We start from the raw sequence: 20,007 nt of genomic DNA, 5'->3' as shown, positions 1-20,007 counted from the left end.
TTTCACCTTGTAGCAGAGCCAGACCAGTGTTTTCTCCATGCTCAGCCTTTTTTTTTTACCAAAGCCGGCTCGAGCTACACTTTTACCGAACATGAGAAAAGCGTCAGTCTCCTCATTTAACATCCAGAAATCTCAGTCTGTCTGTCTGTGGCTCGCATATCTCAACAACTGTTCATCATATCACACTTGGCATGCGTATTGTCAAGGAGCCAAGGAATTGCAGTGTCGAATTTGATGCAATTTGGACACCGTATGTTCAATATTGATAAACTGAATGAACACATTCTACCATTACTGACAGCGCCTCTCGTTTCATCTGTCTCTACTGCTCCCTTCATCTCTGTCGGACATTTTCTTATGTACAAATACTTTATATACATCTCTCCATTTATGTTAGATGCTGTCTTTTCTCATCAATGTTGTAAATAATATTATTTTGTTGACATGCTCTGCTGCTCGCGGCATCTATTGCACTTCTGTCCGTGCTGGGAGAGGGATCCCTCACATGTGGCTCTCTCTCTCTCTCTGAGGTTTCTAGGTTGTTTTTACTGGGAGTTTCTCCTCTCTCTTGCTGAGGGTTGAGGACAGAGGACGTCGCACCTTGTTGAGCACTATGAGGCAAATTGGGATTTGTGAACATACAAATTATACAAATACATTTTGATTGATTGAGGTCCCTTGACGCGGCTTCATTACTGCAGGTCACTTCCACAATTCCAGAAAGAAAGCTGCAACCAGCATCGCCACAGGCCACAGCCCATTTCAAACAGGCACTGCACCAGTACTATAAATGCTTCGTTTGTGGTTTTGCATGGCACAATGCGCCAACCAACCATTTGGATGACTTTTTTTTTTAGAGGCGTGTTTATCTCCTGCAGGCTGGTTACTCTCATTCCTTTTGCCCTTTAGCTGTTGCCACCCTGCTTCAACCACCAGGGCAGAGGGAGGGCTCATTTCAGCCTGTCCCTCGGCGTCTTTGTTCAGTTTGTGGGGCTAGCTTTAAGCCGTGGGAAGGTAATAATGAAGTTGAGCCACTGCCAGCAGCCATATTGGATTGACAGGCAGGAGACAGAGGCAACTCTTTGTCTGAAGCTCACCGAGTCCGCAGGGCCCAGGGGTGACGATAGCGTGTCGTGGACAGAAATACTCTTGGCTTTGTATGTGTGAGTGCGGCATCCCCGCAGAAACTCCTCTTCTGGGACATCTGTGTTTATTAAACTTTAATAAACGCTGCTGTGTTTCTTTAAAATGTATTCAAAGAAATGACTTAAACTTGAAATATTCTTAAATAGTTCTTCTTTAGATTATAATAGTATCAAACTGCCTCCTGCTCTTATAAGGAATGATGAGGAGTATAGATTTCCTTTAAAGCCTCCAATGATTCCAATGAAAACAAACTCAGACCTCAAAATACACTGGACTCCACCTGCTACCGCCAACGTGTGCATCTGTATTCCCCGTGTGCTAGCATGTCATCAACAGGATTTCTTGCACTAGAAATAGCCGGGAATAGGCAAAGGTAATTGGCTTTGCTCGTCAGTTAATCAGATTACTGGCATTGTAACGTTATACATTCACGTTTTGGGCTTTTGACTGACGATCTTATCCAGAGAGAATCAGTGTGAGGAATAAGCCGCTTATCGTCATCATGAAGTAGATGCTGTATTTAATACTGAACATTGGTGTTTGTTTTTCTAACAAGTAGAATAAGGAATATTGGAATATTTAGCCGCTGGGAACAACAAGGACTTTGGTTGTAGTTGTTGACCACATGCCCCGTTTTATTCTCCTGTGTTTTCCTTTGGAGGGAACATAAGAACATAACAGTCCCTTTGCATCAGGTAAAATGAGCCTGTTCTGAGTCGGAAGTGTTTGTGGACAAAAGAGTAAAAAGATAAAGTAGTTGTACAGAAACAAAACACGTCTATAAACAGGATTCAACTGTAAACTCTTGTTTGGTTAGATTAATCTTAACAGGCAGACTGCCTGCTAAGTAACTGATATATAGGCCTTATTTAGAGATTAACACTAACATTAACTCTCACACACCCTGTCGAGGTTAATAGGTTGTGCTACTGTGTTAATGGCTTTGCTAAAGCTGAAATAACTGCTGCCCATCAGCAGCTTTCCAGCACCTTAACAGGTTAACTGTTACCCACTGATGAACAAACATTCACTTAATATTTATATACTAATTGTGAAGGTGGACTGATTTAGATTTTTCCATCTTGATCCAGTTTTTATTCCCATAATGTTTTATTTGTCTGAGATTGTCAAAACACTATAGGAGTCAGTTTGTTGCATCTTTTCCTTTCTTCGTCTCTACTTCTGTTGTCATGATAAATAATAGATACGATAGTTTTGAGTGTAATAGTTTTGGTTTGGTGAACACTGTTGACATTGTACCTGCCTAATATCTGCATACTAGCCTGTTGTTGTAAGCATGTTAGTGTTAGTGTAACAGACGACCTGTTGTTTCATGCCTTGTTCTGTGTCTGAGGTTCCATGTCCCTTAAGAGTTGCTGTAAGTTGGCCACAAAGCTGTTGTTATTAACGGAGTTCTGTTTTGTACATTCGTACATGTGCGAATAATCAAAAGAAGCAGTTGCTGATTGGCCTTTAATACGTCTTGCCCCGTTTATAGCATGGTTACATTAGCACTCTAGTCATGGAAGTACAACCTCACAGAGCTGTAAGTGTAGACTCTCTTGTAGATTGAGTTTTTATTTAAAGTATTACAGTGACTTCTGGGTACACACTGTGCATACTGTGTGTGTGTACTGTTGGATATATTGATATACTGTAATGATATTGTTGTGAAAGCTGTATGGAAGTTGATACTTTAAATGGACTCAACTGGTTTGAGTTTAAACCTGGTGGTGGTATTCAGGTGTAAGATGAGGAGCAAAGAGCAGAAAATACGGAATTTTCCTGGAAATCAAACAGTTGAGGGTTCATATTAGATTAGATGAACCTACAGCGCGAGTGACAAGTGTGTGTGAATCCAGTCTGAGGTCAAATGAGGAGCACCTGAAAGTGAATGAATCAATAGCAGATCCCTGATCAGATTACTTCCAGGAACGGTCTGCAGCACAGAATTCCTGGACGAGCTGCATAATACATCAGGGCTCGTATTGACAGTGTGAAGCCCTCCGAGGGTCTGAACCTTCACACATCTGCTTCAGCGGTTTTATCGATTTGAAAAGTGCGCATTCAGAAAACAGGTGTTGGGTAAAAGGTAACAATAGGCCCAATGAATTTACTGTTTAAATAGTCCGATAAAATGATTGGACACGAGCTACAAGTAACCAGTAAAGAAATGAAATACAACTGGAGTTGACCAATGGAGGATGGAATAGTTGCTATGGATAAAATACAGTTTAAATAGATGCTAAATGTATCAGATAAAGCTGAATGAAATCTAGCCTCTGCACTGATAGTAAGCTTTATGCAAATTCAACCAAACCAACCTAATATGGAAAGTTCAGTTGTATGAACAAAATATTGTAACAATAAATAGTTAATGACGACACATTTGAACTTGACAGGTGATACTGACAAACGGGTTATAGGCCGATAACAGAAAAACGGGTTAGAAACCACTTCCACGACCAAACCACATTTGTCTTCATTCGCCGGCTTTAACTTGACTGCTTTATAAATCTTCCCTGTTCAGAAGCTCAGCGCGCACAAAAGCCTTCTATATTTAACTGGATTTATTTAGATTTTTTTTGTCCTATAAATGTCAACTGAGACTGTTCTCGAGAAGCTGAAAGTGAGACGTCCAATACACAAACACGGTGCTGCTGCTGTAATCCAGACCTGAAGGAAAGAGAGAGGGAAACAGGCCGGAAATATGGTGGGAGAGAAATAAACCTTAAGCTTTTATCTGCTCATACGTCTGGAAATAAATAGTTTGTGATGTCACACACACACGCACGCACACACACTTTGCTTTTGGGTAAGTTGATGTTAATCACACCTCCTGGATTTTTGAATTGCGAAAGCTCTCTCACATAAACACTCTGCTCTGGTGTAATTCATGCATGTGGGGCAATGTGGCAAGCCAGCTGATCACCTGTGTGTGTGTGTGTGTGTGTGTGTGTGTGTGTGTGTGTGTGTGTGTTATTAAAGTATAAAGTGCTTAGTCCTGCCCTGTCAGACTCACAGCTGCCCTTATGAAACAAGCAACTGTGTTGTTTATTCTCTAAACCTTTAAGAAGATTGTTGTCGTTTGGGCCGAATGCATTTCTGATTGTGTGTGTGCATGCGTGCGTGTGTGTGTGAGGCATGTGAGGCTGGCATTTTGTCCCCTGCTTTAGGCTATTTATGCATGCACGTGAGGATATGTGCTCTGTGAGTGAGAGGGCGGGCGAGGGACATAAGAGTGAATGCTGGAAAAAGAGAGAGAAACAGTGGCAGGAGATAAAGGAAGAAACGAGAAGTGACGGACAGAGAGAGAAGAAAAAGGAAGAGAAAAAGCAAAGTGTGTAGACACAAAGGGACAGGGGAAGAAGAAAGCAATTAGCGACAAAAGAGAGAGAGATGAGATAGAGGCTGACGAAAATAAACACAGAGGAGTGAGAGAGCGACATATAGACAGAGAGGAGGAGAGAAATAAAGAGAGAGAGAAAATGGACAGAGGGAACGGAGGAGAAGAGAAAGGCAGCTCATGCGTCAGCGGAGGTGAAGTCATGCGAGCGGCGCTGCAGCTTTCTCTTCAGGCTGAGCAGCTCCGGCCTGGACATAACAAAGTGTCTCAAACTGCATCACCTGCCACCACAGCCATATGCCCACCATGAGTAAAACACACAACAGAGCTCAAACTCTAAAACAGAGACTCAGACCCTTGGTCAGTCTTTTGAAAAAGTAAAAACCAGTCCAGCAAATTAATTTGTACAAAAAAGAGCACCCGCACATTCTGCACACTGGGAAGCATGCATGTGTATGTTGCACTGCACAAGCACACACACAAACACACAGATTCCCTTTTAACCCGAAGCAAAGCGGAGTGGATGCATGAGCTGTTGCATGCACACACGCCAAGTGACTTCCCAGGCCGACACTCACGTGCTGCAGAGAGCAGCAGCCAGACTGAAACAGATGTTTACTTGCACAAAATCAGACTCCGTCACTTGAAATAACAACTTTCTCATGGTGTGTGGATTCAAAACAGAATGGGTCCATCAAAACACTTTCAGCAACGGGCTTAAGATATGTTCTGGTGGCAATGTGAAATTGGGGCAACTCGAGGCTTCTTAGCGGCTTTAAAGTTTTGCCAAATACGTTTGGAAATCCCGGTCTTGTGACAAACGTCTTGGAATCGCGTTCACTGCTGCGCCGCTTTCCACGATCGGAGTTATAGTTAGGTTTGGGGACGAAGGGGAGGTCAAGGTTGAGGTTCGCATGAGACGCTGGAGGTAAAGGTCGGGTTCGGGTTAAGCTAAAGGGGAAACGCAAGTCGACGGAGGAAACAGACTTTGACCCAGCAGATACTTATCACGTTGCAATTGCTCTGGTTTGTATGCCTATAAGAAGACGTGTCGTAGCAATAATGCAGTTAAAAATATTTAAATATCTGCATTTGGATGTTGGAACAGTTTAGTCCATGATGAAGAGAAAAAATCAGATGAGGTCAGAAAGTTGAAACGGTCAGAGAGCAATTTATAACACGAGCAGTTCTTGATTTCACCCGACTCACTGGAGTTTAATCTGGTGTCCAGCAGTCTGCGTGTGTCGTGGGCAGTTACAGAAAACATCCCCCGAACACTTTGTTGAATGTGAAATGAGGAAATTCAAAGGAAAAGCTTTGTTAAAAAGATAAAAGCTTAGACCCAAGAGTCGATTCATTTGACATAAGCCCTTAATAGCTTAATTAATCTACACAGACTATGCTGTTAGTCAATAAGTCGAACCAATAGAAGATTAATCGGTTTAAAAAATATATTTTGAAACATTATTAAAATGTATTTATTTATTAAAACGCATATTTTTCAGTTTTGGACCATTGGCCATGATGATAAATGGTGATGGACATTTTTCACATTTCTAATAGATGAAACAATTTCTTGATTATTCACTCAAATAGTCGGCTGAATCTTTGATTATGAAAATAGCTGTTAGTCTCCCTGGCTCAAAATCTGTCAGCTTGTACAAAATATTTCTTGCAACGTTACAACTTTGTGTGTACAGTAAAATAAAAATAAAAAAGGGAAGGAACAGCGGGTGATTGACAGATTCACTAACCTGTGTAATTGCTGGTGATGCTCTGAGTCTGCATCTCTGTCACAGCCTCTGTCGTTGCCTCCATCTGTGCCTCCGTCTGTGCCTCCGTCTGTGCCTCCGTCTGTGCTCCTGCCTGCGTCTCGGCTTCAGTCTGCAGGTCCGGCTGCAGCTGCACAGTCGTGCCGGTCCAGTCCTCCGGCAGCGACATGGCACCGGTGCCCCGCAGGTCCTCTGTGCTGAGCGAGGTGCCCTCAGCCAGGACCAGTGCACAGAGCAGGGGCCACAGCAGCATCCAGAGGTGGGTGCTGGGGCTCCGACCTGTGGGACCTACTTTGGGAGCCATGGGGTTAGATGATGAAGAAGAGGCGTTCTGGGAGAGGAAGAGGAATTCACAGCCTCATGGTCAAAATAAGGGGGGAAATATCCTTTAGGGGAAAGTTTTCTGCGTCCTTCTTCTTCTTCTTCCTGTCCCTCCTCCTCTCTCTTCTTTCTCCTTCTCACCTGTCCTCCTCTTCTGTCCTTCTTTTTCCCCCTCACTCCCTCGGTGGAGAGAGGAAACCCCCCCTGGCGGTGCTGCTCATGATGCTGCACGGGAGAGACAGAGATGAAGTGAGGGAGCGTGCATGTGTGCGCGCTCGCATGTGCATGTGTGCGTATAAATGTGGAGGATCCAGCTGTAATCTGCTCGCTCTCTGCTCACTTGCTGTCGAGCCTCCTCCTCGCTCGCGCTCTCCCTGCTCTCTCTCTCTCTCTCCCTCCCCCCCCCTCTCTCTGATCCCCAGCTGGGCTGACTGAGCTCTTGCATAACACTAACTCATTCGCTGAGCTGTGCTGAGCTGTAACTCATGCAGCCTTAAGTCCTGATATTCCTGGTCGCAGCCCTTTTCCCCCTCACTGCCCCTCTCGCCCAGTGTTTCAGTGCAGTGTATAGACAGTCGAAGGCCTCACTCCCATTCATCGATATTTACTATTGACCCACTGCCTCATGGGAGGTCACACACATGAGAGAACAACTGTACGGGCGCCAGGCTACGAGGAGGTTAGGAGAGATCGTGGTCGCCTGAACTGAACTCCCAGCAGAACAGGAGGGAATCAGAAGTGACAGAACGGAGCTGCTGTTTCAGTCGAACCAGCTCAAAGTGCTGCCGCTGTGCTCACATGTTTCTGTCGCTGTGAGGCCTGAGTGGACATTGTTAGACATTGTGCAAGCACCCACCTCCTGGAACGTCTTCCAGGCAGACAGTGGTCGAACAGCGAGGACAGCCGGCCTGGATGGAGGAAAGAAAACAGGACGTGTAAATATATATTCATATTTTTATGATATAGCTGTGTACGTCTACAAAGGTGTCCTGGAACTGACTCACACCTTTAAAAAATTGCACTAATATGGTATGGTGGCCACAAAACACATAGTAGAATGGTAGTGTAACTTAGGGCTGGAGGATATGGGAAAACATCATCATTTTCATCTAACATCAAGATGCAATTGTCATGTCAGTTAATATTGATAAATATCACAATATATTTCACATGGTTTGTGAATTTGGCAAGAAACCCCCCCGGCAAACTCCTCTACTGGCAATGGGAGTCCATCACAGTTTCTTAGTGGGTTTATGAGCATTGAAATAATCTGCATATATCCACTAAGTTTCCGGAAGGTAAACAAACCTGCCGCCAGTAGCTACTGGATTCTAATGGTCTGCTGCCTCGTGTCTTATCTCCTCAAGTCTGGAGAAGGATCTCAATGGTAAATCTCAACAGTGGACCTGCACGTTAAGGAAGCTGGTTGGTTGATTATTCGGCTCCTGTCGGGAGGTTGCTTCAAAACTGAGGCCAGAACAAATATCAACATTTTACAATAAAAGAATCTATCTAGCAGCCGCCATGTAAATGCAGTTGTTCACCTCCACACTGAAGTATAAATCGAGGCTTACTCCCGCAGGGCTGTGGGTCTCAGGCTCAGTTTAACATGCTAAGAGAAGGATAAGAAGGTCAGTTGAGGTCAACTCTCCATGACAGGTATATCCTCAGTAGCCTGTGGCTGCTCTGTAAACTCAGAACACACAGACCAAGAGTTAATTTCAAGTCCCACTGAAACAATTTGCTTTTATTCCAGCCAAAAAATCCCTCATTTGTTATCCCCACTCATGTTTTACCTTGTGGACCCTTTTTCTACTGGTGTAATGTAACAACACGGCACAGAAATAACCAGCGTTTTCAGAGAGTCATCACATTACGCTCGTTTTCACAGTCCGTGTGAAAATAAACGTGTTATCCCCTGAAACCTTCTGTTTAAAATACCTATCCTCGCATGTTGTCGGAGCCTGGTGAAGCTCTACCCAGGCCACAGATTTGTGCTGTGGTCAGTGCCGTCAGGGAAACGAGCCAAGCGTCCAGCCACAGAGCTGAGCTGATTCTCTGTAAATATTCTCAACCTTTGTACCCTGGCGCTGCAAACTGAGCTCACAGGATGGGCGCTCGCTCTGCAGGGCCAACAGCACTGGCCGAGAATAAAGTCACACCACAACGCAACTACTCCTTAATTTCATACTTTCTCTTATTACTCGCATTCATCAAGCTCAATACTCTTCAGTCCAATAAATCACCTGTATCTTACATTTTTTACAAAGTGGTAATTGTTCTACAAGCTGGAGGTAGTGATTGCTGCAGCACACCCTTTTGGTGAGGGGTTGTAACTGCAAGGCAAAAAGTTTACAAATCAAATAGAAATATTGATTTAATTAAATTTTCTATGGAAAATTTTTGAGAGAAGAATCCTAGTAAGTGTAATGCTCACTATTTTAATGTTTTTTTTGTAAAATTTGACTTTATCGTGAAACATTCTGTGCATTTCCTGCGTAGCTTCTCTGATTAACAAAAGTTACGTGCGACGTTGGCCGAAAGAGCTCAACGCACTGCAAATAGAAGAAATAGGTGCAAATTAAGAAAACAACTTCATCAATTTGACGACACGAGTGCTGCAAAAAGTCCCAACACATGCAAATACAGAAACGTGCTGCAAATAGCGAAAACGACCCCAGAAATGTTTCCAGGGGACCCAAAGAAGTGATGAACCTGGCTGTAGTTCAATTCTTTGTGAAGTTATTGAAGTCTGCTACTCGCCAGTGGTGATGGAACTTCACAAAGCATTGAACTACAGCCTGGTTCATTATGTTTTCGCAGTTTGCAGCGTATTTACTTGTGTTGTGACTTTTTGCAGCGCTCGTGTCGTCAAACTGATGAAGTTGTTTTCGCAGTTTGCGGTGCATTGAACTCTCTCGGCCACCGTATGCATTCCATGTGTATCACAGGAGGAACAGCAAGTCGTCCACAAGCCAGAAGGTCAGCAGTTCGATCCCAGCCTCCCACACCCTGAGTGCTGAAGTGTCCTTGTATAAGATACTGCACCCAAAATTGCTCTGGATGGCTGTGCCAACAGTGTGTGACAGAGAAAGTGCTGCACATAGATGCACTGTCGCTGGAGCTAATGCTGACCAGAAAAAACTCTATATAAATACATTTATCATTTACCATTACATGCTGAAAGTTTGTTTTCAAGTTTGCTGTCCGTTGTAGTGTAAATGTTGGCCATTCAAATTAATACAAAGATCCCATAGTGCTGTACTACATCTGATATGATGTCACTACATAAAGTTTCTCTTAGCACCCCCCCATCTCTCACTGACTTCCAGCGTCCCTGTCTGCGGTTGAACTGAAACTGTGTGCAGAGCTTTGTGGTGCAATGGTAGAGCATCGGACTGGAGATTTGGGTTAGAGTTGTATTTGTAAATCCCGTCAAAGTCATGTGTTTCTGTGCACATAGTTTAATAGTTCGTAATTTACTGACAAACATTTCACATCTCTCAACACTGCTGTTTCTGAATCTGCTTTGTTTTTTTGTTTACACTCATCCATGTGGTGAAAAACGTGACTCCAGTACCTGCCTGCCTCCCCCCTGCATCTCTGAGTGTGTGCACGATCCCATTTGTGTTGCAGCTGTGTGTGTGTGTGTGTGTGTGTGTGTGTGTGTGTGTGCACATGCATGTATCCTCATGTGGGACTGGATATGTCACAGGTGGATGCTCAGGTGTAACACCATGACCCGGGCAGCTCTTGTTGATAGCCCTTGTTTTCAAGAAAAGTCCATGCAGAGTCGTGAATAATTGATGCATGTGGGACCAGAAATAGGAGAGAGAAATGGGGAGAGAAAAGAAAAGAGGTAGAGCTGGAGAACGACTGAATAGTGGGAGAGAGGAGCAGAGTGAGCGATTGCAGGAGAGCAGCAGGGAACTGATCGGAGACGGGGAATTGGGAAAGAAAGACCGATTGACACTTTGAGCCTGAGAAAACTTCGATTTATTAAATGTTGGGCCTCTAAATGGGGACGCGGTGGGCTCAGAGGCCGCAAACTACATTATTTACAGACACAGCTTTGCCAAAGTGGACACAGGAAAGGCTTCAAAGGACTGATCCAAGATTTTATTTTGAGACATCAAATTGTAGCTGCACTCTGTAACGTTTTTCTAGTAAAAATACACCCATCCTATCAGAGGGAATCAGAAAATGGGGCTGGGACTGAGAAAGCTAGTTCCAGATGTTAGGGTTGAGCTGATTCTGGGAAATGATCTCAGGAAATATTGGAGCAAAATTCAAAAGAGGGATGAGATAGCACTCGGTCCTCAAAATGTAAACTTTTAATTCTAAAGCTGCACTGTTCAGTATTTAATGTGCAATGTGAAAAGTTTAGTGACAAACACACGGGTTCATCTCTGCAGAAACGGTCAAACCTAAAGATCTTAATATGCACCTGCTAAGCATCACAACTGGAATGTTGAGCAACAAAACATCTGGATATTTTCACACTGGTGGAGGGTAAAAAAGAGATAAAAGAAGCGTGAATATTAGAATTATATTCAACACAAACATGGATCTAAATGAATACTAATGCTGCTCTGTAAATGATGAATGTGTAAATAAGAAACAGTGAAACCTGAAGAGGGAAACAGCCGGAGTCTGTCCAACTCTCTCTAAGGACGCAGACAAAAGCATTCCCCCCCCAAAATTGCCAAACTGTTCCTTTAATTTTGAAAAGCACCATAAAACATGGATGTTGAGCGACATTTCCTTCTGCTCTTATTCTGCTTTAAGTGATATTTCATGTTTTTATTCTTTTTTATAAAATCATTTTTATCTGTGAACTACTTTGACACTGTGACTGCACACGCTAAGTATTATGTAAAGGCCATAACAGGCACGAGGGCGCTGTTGCTGTTGTTATGATGGTGATGTGACACGGTGTTATGTTGTTACATGGGACTTTATACAGTTTGTACATGTACAGTACACCTTAAGTCAATTGGGGTCAAAAATATACACCTGGCTTTTAGTGGTGTCAGTTTCTTTTCTCTATAAATGTGATAAAACTGAAATGACAGTGAACTGCCTGAATACAAGCAGAATCAGATTTAGTGAAATATAAATATAAAAATTACATATAACAATATAATTAACTTCATTACTTACTTACTTGCTTACACTAGCTGTTTTCACTATGTCCCTTGTATCAGTATACATTAGTATTTCATTTTTATTTATTTATTTTTTATTTTATTGTCCCATCTGCTATGATTCACGTTGCACCACAGTCAGACAGTGATAATCAGGGGCTTATGTACACAGCAGAATCAATAATACATGGTGTCTTTAATATGCTATCAGCTGCATTTCTATCATCAATAAATCATTTGCCACTTTAATTATAAAACACACTATAGGCATAACGGGTGCAAACAACTGGGAACGTTGCTGAGCTCACCATCAGCCTCTACTCTGCAGTTTGCATTGTGGGAACAGAGATTAGAAGTTCAGATGTTTGACAGAGTTGGACGTCAGACATTTGAAGTAGGTGGTGCTGTCCTGCTGACATATGTTTATAACATGTTCGCACTTTTATTCAAAGCGACTTCCAATTAGTGCATTCAGCGTCTATGATGGGCCATTCAGGATTCAGCATCTTTCCCAATGACACTTCCGCACGGGGCTGGGATTCAATCCGCCGACCTTCTGGTTGGAGGATGACCACTTCACCCCCTCAGCCGCAGCCGCCCACTCGTGAGAGGGATTATGGGGATTAAAGAAGTAGCCGGGCAGATGTGGGTGAAATTCACATTTGTGCACATCGCTCTCAGTTCTTTGGCCAACTGCCACGTGACACTGCTGCTTACTGTTGGAATCAGTAAGTGGTGATAAAATAGAAGATGTTAGCGCGACACTGAACTGAGACACTGCAGCAATGGTAGAATCTATCTATATGTAAAAATGTAGCTGATGTAAACAGTCCCCCATCAACACATGCTGACAGATATAAGCAACATCTATATTCATGTGGAGTCGCGTCTCTGGTCAAGTAACAAACGAAAGTTCCATGTTTACTCTCTTTTGAGCTCAGTTTTGTTCTCCACCAACACAGAGCATAGTATCAGGCTGTTTAGCAGCTCAACTGTGCTCACCAAAATCCTGGGTCTTATTCTACAGGTCCGTTTTCAAATGACTTCCATTCAATCTCTCGAGACGCTTCCTTGAAAGAATCATATAGTTTTACAATTACAGGTCAAATGGAAAGTGATCAGTTCGACTGTATATGAAGATGGACAACATGACTGGTCAGACCCCTTTAGACAGCTACATGCACATATACCACGATTCTTTGGAAAGCTTAAACCTCTCAGCTCCACCAGCAGAGTCTGACAGGATTCGTATTCCCTGTTTGAAAAGTAAGATGATCGTCTCAGGCAGAGGCGCTACTGTGTCGGCTTGTCAGTACGAGAGACCTCTCTCACAACACTACGCAGTCATTTGACCCATTGTTCATATCTTAATATCGACTGCAGCTTCAAGGAAGAAGCCTTAAAAGTAGGCCAAGGCAAACATAGTGCGTTTAACCCTTTTCATGTTTTCACTTGTACAGCTGCTTTAACCGGGAAGCTCAGTGTTTGGAACAACGTGCAACATCACTTCATGACAATGTGTTTCCTCCTCAGCCACACAGAGGAAACACCGGCTCCTTCTATGTTCCCATGAGCAATACAGCTGCATGTGCATGTGCAGTGTATTTAGTATGAGGGGTATTAAACGTTAGACGTCTTGTCTGTCACGGTACACACACACACACACACACACACACACACACACACACACACACACACACACACACATGCACAAACACTGAAGAGCCTTTGTCACTATCAGCCTAATCCCTAATGCGACATCTTAGAGCGCATTAAATACTGTTATATAATAGAAAAACACAGCACAGTGGCACACACACACACCTTGCACTTTTTGTCTGTATCGCTCTTTGCTGTACTCATGCACACCTATGTGTGCTAGATGTGTGGGTGTGTGTGTGTGTATTTGTACTTGTCATGCTGTATAATACTGTCCCTGTGCATATTCACCCTGTGTATGAGTTTCTATATCTATACCTATCTACATTATGCATCTGCAGCATTGCAGCGTATAAAGCCGATAAGCAGAGCTAAGTGTGAGAGCACGGGGTCACACAGGAGCGAAGGGACTTTCCTCTAACGGGAGGTTAACAGAGGACAAGACAGCGCTGCTCACCGGGGTTCAGCTAATCTGTGGCAGCAGCTCAGATGACTGAGATCTGGAGAAATTCTTATGAGGAATCAGGCGATAATGAGGGCGGGCCGAAGCCAAAGGCAGCTCTGATTGGACCCTGGGTGTTTGGAACAGGATTCACTGCAGCGCCTGGAAAGCCCCGGCTCTGACACTTTGAGTATAAACACCCAGTCTTTGATGAGTTTAAAGCTGTTCATGCAAATACAACAAACACCCAACTGTGTCATGAATGAGCAGAGCTGTATGTGAACGTAGCACAATATCTCTAACTGGACGAATAAACATTAGCTGGTGGTGGAAATCCCAAACTGAGATTGTCATCCCAGTGAAAGGAAGTCGTTGTTCCAGATGTTATGAACACGAAACAGAAAACCTGACCTCATGTTACCTTACAGACAAAGGTAGTTAAACATCTGTTGATCAAACTCTTTGCATACCACTGGTCTTCCAAAGCTTATACATTTATACATTCTATACTTATTGTTTTTTTTACAGTTAGAATCGGTTGCTCACTTGCAGCTGGGCTCACACCTCTTCCCTCTACACACATGTTTGCTCTCAGTACAAGTCCACCAATTTATTTCAGAACGTCTGCAGTGCATATAACTCGGCGTTCACCGCCACTACTACATCATCACCGACAGTAAACAGCCCTCAGCACAGTGTGGTACTGCAGACTGAAGGATCCTAACTGATTGGACTCATTCACTTCTTAATGTGAGAATTTTATTTAACTCCAACAATGACTCCAAACCTTCCTCAACCCTGATAAGATCATCGACCGCACCAAATCCACAGTCCCCGTCACACCCCTCCTCGTCCAGCTTCACTGGCTCCTGGTCCAACAAAGATCCTAAGATCCTAATGCTCACCTGTAAAGCCCTTCATAACCTGGCTCCTCCTCCTCCTCCTCCTCCATCCCTACACCCCCCCTCGTGCCCTGCACTCCTCCTCGGCTGCTCTCTGTCCCCACATTTACACTCTATGGGTACGAGAGTCTTCAGCTGCTCTGCACCACGACCCTGGAACATCTCCACCTCACGTCTGCAAGCTGGACTGGACTGTTCACATCAAGACTCAAAACACATCTGTTTAGATCAGTTTACACTAAGTAGCATCTAATATTATCGTCTATAATTAGCCCTGATGCACAACATGTTTGTTTTGGTCTTGAGCACGTTTTTATGCATTGAAGTTTAATATTTTTTAACTGACAATGACTACTTGCACTGCCTCCGTACATGCCTTTTACTCTCTCTCTCTCTCTCTCTCTCTCTCTCTCTCTCTCTCTCTCTCTCTCTCTCTCTCTCTGTTTTCTGCTGTGGAAAAACCCCATCGGACTCCAGAGAAGAGAAGCAGGGGTCAAAGGAGACGAGCGGGATTTGAAGGGCAGGTACGTCAGACCAGGAGTGAAAGGCCACTGGTTTCAAATCCCTGGACCAGCTGGAGAATAATCCTCCATCAGGAAATCATTGCATGCTTGTCCTTGTGGCGTCCTTGAGCACCTTCAAGTAGTTTGTTTGAAACACTTGTTGTTTTGGTTCGTTTTGGATGAATAATGTCTTTTTTGCAGTTGATGGCAGATTTCTAAGGAAAAAAAGGCACGTCTACATTGTCTGGTCGAATAGGAGATGATGAGAATTTGAGTGTAGCCTCAGAATACCTCAATCTTTTTAAAAGTAAGTATGAAAGATAAGTTTAGATGAAGTTATCGACCTGGGCCATCACATCCGTGCAAGATGGTGATACATGAACAAAATACAAAAAAGAAAGAAGGTGAAAGCAGGGAAAACTAAAGTTTGAATTTGAACCAAGTGTAATCAGGGTTTACACACACACACGTCGATCACTCCTCGAGTGTCAACACAGACACACTGAGCTGGTTGTAAGTCTGTACGCGGAGCTTTGGGTGACCCCCCGCAGCGTTGACGTTAATTTGGGAGGCGAGCAGCAGTGGCAGATTAGAAATAAGCAGGTAGACTGATAAACACGGGAACATGGAGCGACACTCGGCGAGACTGGGACCCCTGTAGCTCGTCTGATCTTCCACTCAATAACCACTAAGACAGTGATGAGCTGGTGTTGTTCCCAGAGAGGTCGGTGAGAGGACGGCCTCTCGATGACTATACAATGTAAATGTGTGGAGAAGGATTTGTGTCACAGCTTGTTTCATCTCCAACTGCAAATGTGAACTACTGTACATGTTAAAATAAAGGAATGGATTCACAAAGCATTAAATTAAATCCTTATAAAAAAGATGTGTTTTTTATTTAAATACCCTAACCCTAACCCTAACCCAACTTGAAAATAATGAAAAATAACAAAATAAAAGACAAAACGAACAATTTGAACAGGAAAAATGACATATTAGAAATAAAAATTGATGAAATCCCAATTGAATTATTTGATTTAAAAGGTTAAAGTGCTGTAAAGCATAAGAAATAAATGGATTTAGATTTGATTCCCAAACCAAAGTGTGTTTGTGTCTGCTTGTGGCTATGAGTGTGTGTGTGTGTGTGTGTGTGTGTGTGTGCGTGTGTGTGTGTGTGTGTGTGTGTGTGTGTGTGTGTGTGTGTGTGTGTGTGTGTGTGTGTGTGTGTGTGTGTGTTGGTCTTCTGCATTTTGGATGTGATTCCTAATCTGAGGTTAGAGTTTACTGCAATCTGGCACCACGGTTCTATTTACATTATAGATCTTTCACTAAACTCTAATCCAGAGAGGATGGCTCCCTCTCCTCCATCAGCAACAACCAACAGAGTGCTGAAGAGCCAACATTAAAAAGCTCACAGATGATACAAAAAAAAAACATGTCTGACCTCGAAAAGGGAAAGTACCCTAAGGAAAATAAATAAACTTACTTAAAGTACCAACTTGTTTATATTTAAAGTTTCTAAGACCACACTTAATGATATAATTGACTTTACAATCCTATTTCAGTTCTATGAAATAGCTAAAAACAACAACACTGTCTTAACTTTAACATCCTAGGGAGGGATAAAGAGCCATCTTGTGGTTGCCAGATGTTACTGCAATTTAACCTTCATTCAATTTGCCTTACTGTGACTCATTAATTAATTACCTCCACTTATATTATATTATATTATATTATATAATGTTGTATCCCTGTCTATGTTTATCTTAAAAACCCTTGAAACACTGGTTTGACTCCCAACCACCCATGAACTCTAACTGGCTCTCCTGGGATATTGTATTAGAGGAATTGTCTTTGTGTTAAAGATGTCTGTATTTTGGTTTATGATTGCATACATATATTGCTAACATTTGAGATTGTCGTTGGTTTAAATGTGAGTGTGAATGGTTTGTCTCTGTATGTCCGCCCTGCAATACACTGGGAACCTGTCCAGGGTTTACCCCCCCCCCCCCCCCCTCTTAGCTGGGATTGGCTCCATGCCCCCCAGCGGCCTCAGAGGATAAGCGGTATAGATAATGGATGGATATTATCGCTATGATGCTCAAACCTTAAACACACTATCATAATACACAAATCAACACTTGCGTCATTACCTTTGCTATGACTTTGTTAGTAAAAGTAGCATAAACTGTAAACTTTGCCCCAAAACACATTTAGACTTTGACTTTTGCTAAAATGCAGATGCTTGACAAACCTGTAGTCAAGCAAACTGTATGAGTTGAACTAATGAGCCAAGGGAAACACAATGCTGCCAGTAAACAGTGTTCAGCACCACTGTTGGCTGGACAGCTCCTCCTCAGGGTCTACGACAGTATCCAACATGGAGGCACAGGTTTGATGTTTAAAATGAAGCTGCACCACAAATCAAATCCACCTAAAACTAGAGGGAGGAGCTAGAGAATGAATATACACCTCTTGAATGATGGAATCACTAACTTCACCGAATGAGACGCTCTGCAGGCAGCTGTCAGTCAGAGGGAAGGCAAGCACTGTCAGTGGGTGTGGCCACAGGTAGAAGAAAGTTTAAGGAAGAAACCCTTAAGTATTAACCCTGACACAAGCCTTTAAAAAATGTCCTCACTTTCCAAAAATGTCCTCATTCCGTGAGGTTTATGCTCAAAATGTTCCTCACAAATATATAGTACACAGAGAGAGAGAGAGAGAGAGAGAGAGAGAGAGAGAGAGAGAGAAATAACAACTTGTGTGAAGTGTGAAACCGTTGACAAAGTTTTTACACATTTTAAGAGGATTAGAGAGAATTAGCTAAAAAGAGTTTGGGTTACACAAGGTCCAAAGAAGAATAGACACACACACACACACACACACACACACACACACACACACACACACACACACACACACACACACACACACACACACACACACACACACGTAGATTTAACTTTCGGACTAACACCCTGTAAATTATAGCCACATATCCATATATTTGTGTGACTTGCGAATTTCGCAAGTTTGTTTTCATACTTTAGCTTTAAATAGTACATTTCCTTGACTCACGTATAATTTCAATAAGTCTCATTTGCTCTTATCCCTTTTCACACATTACAGCAGATTGAGCGGATAATCCCTGCAAACGTCTCCTTGCTTTCAGCAGGCAGCCAGGATTTTAGTTTGCTTGACGAGATGCAAAGAATTAATCCTCATTACACAATGGAGGGAAAAGCTGTGTGGTTGTTTGTTGAGTTGAAAAGATAGATTTGAGAAATTTGTCATGTAACAACCCACCACAACGTTTTAAATACACTTCTTTCATGTAACGTCCCGTGTTTTGCACCTTCTGAATGAAATCTGTTCCCTGGTGTTAAAAATATGTTTTAATAATTTGTGCAATTTCACAGTTCAGAAATGTAGATAAATGCAGCATCAAAAATTTAACAAATGCTAAAATGCTGGTATGCTAAAAACAAACCAGACAAGAATAGGATATGAACTGAGCCCCAAACCTCCAGGGTCCCCATAAACCAAAGTTGTTAGTTGGCACCGTTATGCAACACAAATACACACTTTAAAGAGAATTTATCGGGGCCTGAAAGAAACACCTGCATTACTACTTAATCTTGATGCCCAATTTCATCAAGTGTCCCTGAGATAAAAAGTTTGCATAAACGTTTAGCTTTTCCTGACCTCTACTGGTTTAAGTTATCGTGTTGCTGCAGGTGTATTCCAGGTGTCGGTTCACCATGACATCACTCGCAGAGTTGGGCCCTCCAAAAGAATTTACTTTATTTCTAATTCTCATATTCATCCTAGTAAACATGAACTTGTTTTATCTGGAGCTTAAAAGAGGCCCCGCATATTGTGTGTTCTCCTGTGTCGGAGCACTTAAACAGCGCACAGTGCAGAAATCAAGTCTGATGAACTGTCTGAAAACATCCCAGATATGAACGCTGTCTTCTTACATCTTACGTCATTTAGAGCTGCAATACTGATCGTGGTGTGGAGCCGCAGTGTCGGGGTCCTGCCAATACACAAGCTCAACCAATCGTGAGTCCGTTTCAGCTGCCATGACCTTTGACCCCATTTTTAGATAATCAAATAACTAATTAACTGCAGCCAGCCACTAGGGAGTAATCAAGATATTTTTTGGCTTCACTTTTGGGATCAATGATCCATCTCTATGGTTCAAAAACAGATTAAATGCCTCAGATTCAGCTTGTTTTTTCTTTTTCTTTAAATGCAACAGAGAACATGAACTCCTCTATATGTATGAGTCACTTTTTTACTCCTGCAAAACCTCATGTAATTCTACTGGGCCTTGATTACTAATGAGAAAAAACTTCAAGACTTAGAAACTGTCCTAAAACTGACGTTCATAAAATCCAATTCCTTCTTAACTGACTAAAGACAAATGAACATGCACGATATTGGCTCTCCAATGCTGAAACAAAGACAAGGCCCATGGTTGAATTTTTATTGTTGACCCCACCTCTGGGGGCTCGACAACCAAAGTAATAAAACTATGGTTATAAATTCTAAATTCCCTACCTCTTTAAGAACAGATCAGCACTGACTAATTAAATCCACTAGGAGGCAGTGTGTGGCTGCAGCTTCAACTCATGAGCTAACTTCGTCATAGAAAACCATTATTTTATAATAACATTAAAATAGTTTTATGCACACACACTTCATAGCAACAACCTGTAATATTTAAGTGTTTGTCAAGTTTCTTTTTTTACTTTACAATATAT

At 42.6% G+C, this 20,007-nt stretch overlaps 1 protein-coding gene and 1 long non-coding RNA gene across 7 annotated transcripts in view; one reads left to right on the top strand and one right to left on the bottom strand.

Annotated features, from left to right (window-relative positions):
* Positions 1-20,007, bottom strand: part of zgc:162331 (uncharacterized protein LOC793007 homolog) — a 30,871-nt gene that overhangs the window by 10,256 nt on the left and 608 nt on the right. For 2 of the 6 annotated variants that reach the window (XM_034577865.1, XM_034577866.1), the window contains exons 2-3: positions 7,442-7,493; positions 6,247-6,810 (exon numbers count right to left, since the gene is read on the bottom strand). In XM_034577865.1, the coding sequence (XP_034433756.1) occupies positions 6,247-6,568 (322 nt within the window). In that variant the 5' untranslated portion in view covers positions 6,569-6,810; positions 7,442-7,493. The other 4 variants (XM_034577868.1, XM_034577869.1, XM_034577870.1 and 1 more) reach the window with 4 other exon arrangements.
* On the top strand, positions 976-1,625 carry LOC117757107. Its single transcript, XR_004613038.1, has 2 exons — positions 976-1,235; positions 1,293-1,625. It is a non-coding gene; the product is annotated as an uncharacterized LOC117757107 (long non-coding RNA).

The sequence above is a fragment of the Hippoglossus hippoglossus genome, chromosome 23 (genome assembly GCF_009819705.1).
Source record: "Hippoglossus hippoglossus isolate fHipHip1 chromosome 23, fHipHip1.pri, whole genome shotgun sequence".
In the NCBI taxonomy this organism is placed as follows: domain Eukaryota; kingdom Metazoa; phylum Chordata; class Actinopteri; order Pleuronectiformes; family Pleuronectidae; genus Hippoglossus; species Hippoglossus hippoglossus.
Note: the sequence above shows the minus strand (reverse complement) of the source record. Positions and strands in the feature narration are given on the sequence as shown.